General features: G+C 40.3%; 1 protein-coding gene across 1 annotated transcript in view; it reads right to left on the bottom strand.

Moving 5' to 3' along the window:
- LOC131893073 (uncharacterized) overlaps positions 1 to 7,439 on the bottom strand; it is a 17,242-nt gene extending 9,803 nt beyond the window's left edge. Inside the window, exons 1-7 of the mRNA XM_059243004.1 lie at positions 7,316 to 7,439; positions 7,082 to 7,219; positions 6,743 to 6,764; positions 5,558 to 5,685; positions 5,140 to 5,457; positions 2,778 to 2,875; positions 1,326 to 1,471 (exon numbers count right to left, since the gene is read on the bottom strand). Coding sequence (XP_059098987.1) covers positions 1,326 to 1,471; positions 2,778 to 2,875; positions 5,140 to 5,457; positions 5,558 to 5,685; positions 6,743 to 6,764; positions 7,082 to 7,196 — 827 coding nt within the window. The 5' untranslated portion in view covers positions 7,197 to 7,219; positions 7,316 to 7,439. The remainder of the gene's footprint in view (positions 1 to 1,325; positions 1,472 to 2,777; positions 2,876 to 5,139; positions 5,458 to 5,557; positions 5,686 to 6,742; positions 6,765 to 7,081; positions 7,220 to 7,315) is intronic.
- Positions 7,440 to 9,150: the final 1,711 nt, after the last annotated feature.

Here is a 9,150-nt window from a genome sequence, read left to right as displayed (position 1 = left end):
CCCATTATGGCTGGGGCATTTGCCCAGGTTTTTGATGGCCGACCTGTTGGCAGTGATCAAGGGCGTGGAGGAAGGGATGAGCTTGACTCCACCAGGCACGTCCCTCCATGGTAGCCCCAAGCGTGGAGCGCCGGAATCCGGCACTGCTTAGATCTCAGAGGACAAGTCTTCAGTGGCACAAGAGAGTTTGATCTTAGTAAGAGGCTCACTTGAGAGAGGCGGACGTGAAGTTGATGGTGGAGATGGAGTTTGCCATTGACACGGACGGGCTCCTGGTGTCATGTTGGTCGTTGTAACGGCGTCCGGATGATGAGGCGTGGCGTGGGCGTCCACAGTCAAGGGTCTGGGACAGAGGGCGAGAAGGGGACGGCAAATGGGTCCAGCGGGCGTGCAAGTGGCACATTGCCTTGATGTGGCCTGGCTTATGATAACCCATGCATCTCATGTCCTGGTAGGGACGTACTGGACCATGGCTGTGCCACTGAGAGTTGCACCCGCGACAGGGGCTTCCACGGCGGTGATGACTTCGGCGGCCGACTCCTCACAGATGGCCACGTTGACGTGGACCACTGGGGCGGTGGTGGCCTCTACATTGATGGTTTCGAACGTGGTGGTAGCAGCGTGGATCTTCTTTAAAATTGGCTTCTGGACCTCGCACAACTTCTTGAAAAGCTCAGACTCGTTCTGGCATCCCACGGGCAAGAAAAAGTAGTCCAGGTCATCCCCTGTCATATTTCTATGCTTGGCCTCCTTAGACCGTTGGGAGCAATCGGCCAGGTAAAAAAAAAATGCTTGTAAAATAATGATGCGTGAACCAAAACAGACCCTTATGCCCGCCATTTGATTTTTTGGGGGAAATCTAAAAGTGACAGTATTGACAAGTTTTTGTCAAATATTTTAAATTTTTCTAAAATGCTTTTTTTGAAGTATTTTGCCTTTTTGGTAGTAAATATCATTTAAATACTTCACCTCTAATACTTAAATATATTTGGGTTTCTATTGGCCACCAGGCATGTTATCCATAGTTTATACATTGCTAATGGCTACACCGACGACCACAAATTGACCTACAGGGTGTGTCGTTTTCCTTTTACTCAAAAAGAGCCCGGGACTCGACGTGACCTTCTTTTCTCTTTTCCCAATCGGATCAATCAATCATTCTCATTGGAGGTGTCAATTCCACCTTGATTATGAAAAAAATATGGCTGTTGCCTCCCACATACTCTTCTGCAATTGCTGAAGTCAATAAGTTAAATTCGAACTTAGTTAATGATCAATACGTAGAGGTTTCTAGGAAGGGAAGTACAGAATCTTAAACAACTTACCTAATGCAAATATTTTGGTTTTGATCAGCCAGGTGTCGGCCATTTCCAAAGTTATAAGTTTGGATGATATCTGTACTTGAGCCAAAGAAATATTGCGTACATCCCTCTGGAGCCAAATTCTTGAAGTCGCAAGAGTATTGGGTCACCTGGAACAGGAACAAATGTCTTTCATACCCAAAACGCGTAAAAACGTAATGGCTCTACCATAGGACAAAGTGGCACAAGTAAGTTACCAAGTTACCACTCAAATAAGCATTTATGTAACAACAAGCACAGAAAACCGCAAAAAATGTAGCTTTATGATTTTTTGGATTGGCTGGCACATGGTCAACTCTTGGGTCTAAAGCTCTCTCTTCTCGCCCCCTCTTATTGTATTATTTGCTTCTCTCTAATATTCGTAGGAAATATGTAGGCCATGTTGTTCCGGTTGCATCTTTCAAGTCAGACTTGTACAATTTTTTAGATAGCATTCCAGATCAACCCTACATTCAAGGACTAGCTCGGTCTGCCAACTCAAATTCGTTGGTAGACCAAATATCATATAAAAAATGAAAGGTAATAAATAGACGAATTATAACCTTTCATTTCAAAAGTACTGGGAGTGACATTCCCTGTAGCGGCAAGAAAAGCCCGTGAACACCCCCTCCCCCTCAAAAAAACATTTTGTTTCTTTTTCGTGGACTTCCTTACCCCTACTGGGAATGGAATTTTAAGCATTTCAAGACGGAAAATTCATCGATTTGTTTCAACTTTACTTTTAAATAAAATCTGATACTCACCAAGGAATTGAATTTGGCGAGTCTGGCTAGGATTGATCAGATATTTTGATAAAAAGCTATTCCAAATAGTCTGAAATGATCTCAAGATCGTATCAAATAAATGGGTTAGGCCAGATTTGGGCCCAATATCGTTCTAAGGGTACTCATGAAATGTGTTCAAAAGTTATGGAGTATTTTTTCATTCAATCAAGTTTGAACATTCAGCCAACTCATGGTCAGCTACATGAGCTTTTGGCAACAGAACTTTGAAACTTACCAATAATGAGAAAAATAAATTCCTTTTTGATTATTTCAAGTCGAAAAGTGGCTAAGAGTTGGTGGTGAAATAAGTCAACAATTCGATGAACCTTTGTCACCTAAAATACATTTGCTAACCTCTATAGGGTTTATTGGGGACTATAATTCGGCGGAGAGACTTTCATTTTTTTGGTGGCCTACTTGAAAAGAAAATTGAAGCCAGCAATTTGCAAGACGCGCTTTGTTTCATTGCGGGACTGGGTTTTAAAATTGAATTTCATCGCGCACAACTAATTAACGCATTTGATGTTAAATAGTCGACTTTGGGAAATTTCAGAAAGCGAAAACCGGTCAACAACCCTCTAACGAACGTTGCGAACGTCAATTAAGGGATCAGGAGTTTGCTTCCCCTTGTCATTAATGTCTAAGTGTGTACCTTAATACTCCATTGACGGTTTGCGATACTTGCTCCAATGCCCTGATTTCCTAGGACAAACATCAGATCATTACAAGCTTGCGAGGCATCCACATACACTGAAAAAAGGACGAAAATAGTTGAGCGTAATGGTGTTATCGTCTAAAATGTTCTCTTATAAAGTTTGTACGTTTCGCTCTCATTTCTTTGACAAGTCCGTAATATGAAATGTATGCCACATGCAATCAAAAGACTTTTGAATGCCAACAAGACTTTTGAATGCCAATAAGACTTGGTTTACCATCATTCGATGTAAACTCTCAAACCCTCATTGCAGAATTTTCCTCGGTACAAGATGCACATGCACGAGTAGTAATCCAAAACACCGAAAATTTGAAGGGCACATTCAGTGGTACTTCACACGGCATATAATTGCTTTAGAGAAACTATCTCATTGAGATAGGTAACAGCTATTAAGCATCCAAAGAATTCAAAATGCACTTTCCCAAAACGATGTTTCGCAAAACGCTAGAGAAACTACATCGTATACATAAAATGCGAAGAGTGGTGTCACTCACAGCATAGCCGATGAGGTAATTTTTTGAGAATCTAAAGTGGTTGAAACCCTGGGTTGACTTTTATACATAGAAGTGAGAAAGTAATAGACTTTGTTTTCTCCAGCTTTCAGATATCCTAACTTGTTGAAATATGCATTGATGAAACAAATCAAAAGGTTCTTGTTAGCGCACAAACTAGAGGTCGTCAGTACTTATCAACATTACTTGCATTGAAAGTATTATTTTTCGGACCAGCTGCCTTTATAGATGATCGGTCAATAACCATGGGGAATTGACCAACATGCTAAAACTCACTATCGGGAGGCCCAAACATGTTTTGCATAGAGTTGAACAAGCTTCTGAGATGTACCACTATGTATACCATTTTTATTAAAAGAAATCAAGAACGAAATTTGTCAATTCTTCATAATTTGCCTTATGAAAATGCTGAACCTGATTCAAGTATACAATGTATAGAGACCATTGGCTTAAAATGAATTGAAGAATGATTATTCTACCGATTAACATATTGACAATTAGACTGAGGAAAAGGTATGAACACTTTTATTGCCAATTGGCGCCGAAGAGGTTAGAGTTTTGATTTGTTTGTGTCCATTAGGGCATGGAGTACGTCAGTAGTCACTACTTCCGTACTCCATGATTAGGGTAAGAACTGGAGGCCTTAAGATGGGTCTAAGAAATTCAGCCCACTTACGAGGTCCTTTCTTCAAACTCTAAGAGCGACCAATTTTTTTTCACTTAGTGCTTGGGTCAAAATTATTTGTGTAATTTCCGTCCAGTGTGAGAATCGAATGTCTGGACGGATGAGTGGATCCAAACAATAAAAAAGCTCATTTCGCTGAATTCCAGCAATTTTTTTTCTCAATTGAAAGCAATGCTATTACATGGTATCTCAGGCCTGCCCAAAATGCATCAAAACTTTGATGATTAAAAAAAAACATGGAAAATGCCTATTGTTCTTTCATTTTCTCGCACTTTCGAAATGAAAAGCTACACATAATTTGATCACTGGGTTAAACATATTTGTCAAACAAGAACTAGAATGAAAAACCTGTTAGTTAAGCATTTACGTTTATCACTATTTACTGGTGAGAGTCAAGGGACCTGGAATTAAGTTATGTTGCCCGCCTTTCCCTTTCTGAAATTTCCCAAAGTCGACTATTTAACATCCAATGCGTTCACTTTGCGCGTGATGAAATTGAATTTTAAAATCCAGTCCCGCAATGAAACAAAGCAAATTGCTGGCTTCAACCTTCTTAATAATTAGGCCACCAAGAAAATGAAAGTCGCTTCGACGAATTATGGTCCCCAATAAACCCTATAGAGTTAACAAATGTATGTCAGGTGACAAAGGTTCATCGAATCGCTGACTTGATTCACGGGTAGCTCTTAGCCACTTTTCGACTTGTAGTAATCAAAAAGGAATTTGTTTTCTCATTTACTGGTAAGTTTCAAAGTTCTGTTGCCAAAAGCTCATGTAGCTGACCATGAGTTGGCTGAATATTCAACTTTAATTGAATGAAAAAATACTATATATATTTGACCACATCTCATGAGTACCTTTAGAACCGTATTCGGCCCAAATTTGGCCAATCCCATCCATTCGACAAGATCTTGACATCATATCAGACTACTTGGAATAGCTTTTGATCAAAATTCCTAATCAATCCTAGCCAGATTCGCCAAATTCACAACGTTGCATGAAGTGAATGGTTCAGAATCTTATTCCCTTCCGTCTGCTGCCCTCATCTTCAGAAATCCGTCTTAGGTTAATTTGCTCATATATTTTTGGTACATCAACTTACTGTGTTCGCCACTATTCGTGCCGCAAATCGAGGGTGGAGCGCAACCAGAGGGACTGGACACGGAAAACGTGTCGGTCAAACACCTTCCACCAAGCGTACTAGCCTGCCCACCTGCCGCCGTATCGCCAGCTAGTGTTGTTAATACAGGAGTGTCATCAGTGGAAGGCCCAGTGATAACAAATTGGTCAAAGTCGAGTCTTAATTGACAAATATTATCGCTGCAGGGACAAACCGTGGCCAAACAAGAACCAGCCTCGTTGCCGGAGGATTCGAAATACGTGCAATTCTCCGAACGCGTGCCTCCGCAATTGACCGTGACTGTAATGAAAATTGAGCTTAGGAACGGCAGATCAAGACCATGGCACAGGAGTTGCATCAAATATCTGCATTTCCAAAAAGGTGTCCTTGAATAGATTACATGAGCAACAGACTCCGTAGCCTTGAGCACAGGTTCCAGCGGCACTCCCGCCTTTGGCAGTGCACTCCTCTGGCGTGTAACAGGTCCCGTTTTTGCCCGCATTTCCTATGCAAGGATCATTGGGAAAGCTGAAAAAGTAAACAAAAAATTATCCTCTTGAATACCCACCAAGATCAAGGTGAGATGGGGCTTGGCTAATTTGAGATGCAGACTCATAGAGGACGGAAAATCAGTACCCCTGGATTCAAAATAGACCCTTAATGCAATCGAAACATCTAACCAAGTTGATGAATTCAACTAAATTTGGGTCCCAAATGTTATCAAGGGCACTCAGGAGGAGAGGTCAAAGTCATGTAGTGATCACATAACATTCGGATTTTCTCCCCACTTTGGGTCAGCTATAGAAGTCTTAGACGATAGAACTTTCAAAATAATCAATTTACGAGTAAATTATACAAAGGTACGTGACTCGCAATTCTTAATTTCTTTTAAATGTCTTACTTTCTAGACTTCCTAAAATTGATTCAAAATCGACAAAATTGACCCAAAGTGGGCGGATTTTTGTGGGAACCAGTGGAAAAACATTGACTAATGATGAATAATTGAGAGTGCTACTGATAACTTTGCATTTGCGAAATGGCAAAAAGTTTCAGGGTCTAGCCAAGTACCCATAAAAACTGGACGGACAATCTAAAGGGAAGAAAAGTACATTTCCAACAAAATAAATCAACGGGGTTTGCCTCAATTTGAGAACACCGTTTTGTTTATAAGAACCTGAATGCATCAAACGAATAGAAGAAAATGTTTGCTCTTTCACAACTCGGACCCTAACGGGCCCGTCAAATTGGATGAGGTGACCCTCTTGCGGTTAAAGATTACCATAAGGAGGACATCTCATTCAATTAGCACCCAGTTATGGACTGAGATTGGAAAGAGCATAACTTTTAATCCAATTACTCAATTGAGCCAGAATTTGAAACCTATGTAGTCATAGTGACCTGGAGCAAATCTCATTTGAAGGAGAATGTAATATGTTGAATAAATTGGAAAGGAGAAGATCATAGTCCCAGTCCATTGTTATCTCCTGTTATAGGTAGTGTAGGAACTACTTTCATAATGACAGAAGGAATGAAAGCATATGTATTTGAAATATACATAAGTGTGAAACAAAACCTTTTCACTTACGTAATGATTTGGAAGAGGGATACTGAAAAACAAAATGAAGACGAATTACAATTTTGCACTCAGTCGCTACCCCCCCCCACATTCCAATACCAAAAATGGTTTGGGAATGACCCTCACCCAAGGAGAAAAGTTGTAAGAGGGTACACGATAGATGTTCGAATCAATCATTAGCTACCAACCAATAACGTCGGTCAAGATAAGGTTCGCACTAATGACGAATCTCAGAAGCCAGAGTTATGATAAGTGTGACACATATTTTGTACCCAAAAGTGAAAATATTTCAACAAACATAAGTTAAGTCTCAGAAATATTTAAGTTATTGATAGTTTCATAACTCACGTAATTTTCCGTCCCGATCCACTTGGGCTTGGCGACCGTCAGATGACGTGATGCAAATCAATGACAACCAAACAAAAACCATAGGAAGCGTAAATTCTACCATTGAAGACTTCATGTCGAAAACAAGTCAAAATGAATCTGGAAAAAACCGGCAAGTGTTAAGAGTGAATAAATACCTGTATCAGTAAATCCTGGCCAGCCAAGGTAATTTTGATGCAGGAATTTGACCCTTACTTGACGATGAGTTCCAATTCGGGTCTTGCTTTCAGACCAGATCTTTGCTGACTGAGAATGGTCGAGACTTAGTCCCGTCTTGAGAGGGACTGGCCCAGTCTCCAAAGTCATTGGGAAGCTAATGATTGTAAATAACTTTAATGAGGGCATTAATCATTCCGTGAAAACATAAGCCCGAAGGGGTGACCACATTGACGTGGAAAAACGAGAACTTGATTTGAACCATCTCAAGATTTGCGCAGTGTTGCTTCAATGGTCGTCAAGAGGTCTGATTCAATTTGCCAAAGGGCAGGACAAGACTCATAGTGCAGTCAATATTTGGCCTCAAACGCAGATCTTTTTCGGTAACACTACAGTTCAAACCTTTGAGACCATCCAAACTAAAATTAAAGACGCACCTGCTTCGGCGAAACCAAGACATCTTGATGAGAAGAAAACACATTCGGTTTTAGATTCTCAACGCCATTGGTCGATTCGTGCGCGTTAGTCGCTTATCTAGCTTGATACTTCTAAGGCAGTGTTTGAAACGTAAAGGTATACCCCTAGCCAAATTGCTAAATTGCCAAATGAGCAGCCTGCCGTACACATTAATTGATATTGTCACACGTAGTCGTTTCAAAAATACGAGTTACTTTCCAAAGCCTCATTCATTTTCCATTTTCTAGCAAAAAAGGATTGACAGCACTGCTGTACGGCCAAGGCGAGCCTCATTCATTTTCCATTTTCTAGCAAAAAAGGATTGACAGCAAATTGATGACGGTCTTGAGAACTTCTCATGGCGGTTACGTACCTACAAACATTTATCAGCTTCATGACGTGTGTAAATTAAATCAGTAATTCTCGTTGCAAAGAGCGAGTATAAATCAGGAACATTTTGTTTACCATAAGACAGTTCATTTCCTGTTGATTAAAATCAACAATGCTCACACAATTGAAATGTGAGCCAGCCAACAATTTGGGCAAATTTAAATGCGTTGACTTGTTGATTCAACTCATTGCTCTGTAGATGTTAGTATCCAATTCGATGCAGTAATTGCAAGAAATTTGAATGAAATCAGAGGTTTACGTAAACGATGTGCAAGTATCCAGGCATGAATGAACCTCTGGATTGTGATCGAGGATGCTCAGGTCGAGACCTAATATTCTTTATTGAAAGTCAAGAAATGCGTCTTTCTCTGAACGGAGATTATCTTAGACCCGTTTGTCTAAGGATGAATCCGATAGCAAAACATCAATGGGAACCAGAACAAGGCATAAATCCCCCATGTTGTAGCGTACGTATAATACATTGAAAAGAGAGCATCTTGAGCCTTTACCATCCTAGTATCGAGGCAAAGGTCATGATGCTTTTGAAAACGTACAACATAAGATTTCTTTCTTTCAATTAAGAATGCGCCTCGAACCATCATTTCTTGGGACTTTTATCTTGCGCTAGCTGTTTTTGATTGTGTGTACCGAAAACTTCAGTGATACAGTTTTGGCCAGTCTATTTCATCTTTTAGAGCCAGCCATTGCTTTGTGATAACTCTGCAAGTGCCAGAGAAAGTAATATACAATTGATCAATTCCAGTAAATTTGGGAGCACTAGGGCCTGTGGTACACACAAACAAAGACAGCAAAGGCAACATGCAAGTCCCAATATCTGAAAGACTACCCATAAATACTCGTGGGAGATTTCTGACGAATATCATGACCTTCAGTATCTAGGATTGATGTTTTCAGAGTGATGACGAAAAATACTTTTGGCAGCACTGGCATAAATCGAATATTGGTACAAAATTCAAATAGGATTCGACAATATGGGATGTATAAAAGGCCTATTTCTGGCCAGGAAA

Source organism: Tigriopus californicus, chromosome 2 (genome assembly GCF_007210705.1).
Source record: "Tigriopus californicus strain San Diego chromosome 2, Tcal_SD_v2.1, whole genome shotgun sequence".
NCBI lineage: Eukaryota > Metazoa > Arthropoda > Copepoda > Harpacticoida > Harpacticidae > Tigriopus > Tigriopus californicus.
This window is presented reverse-complemented; position numbering and strand designations above follow the sequence as displayed.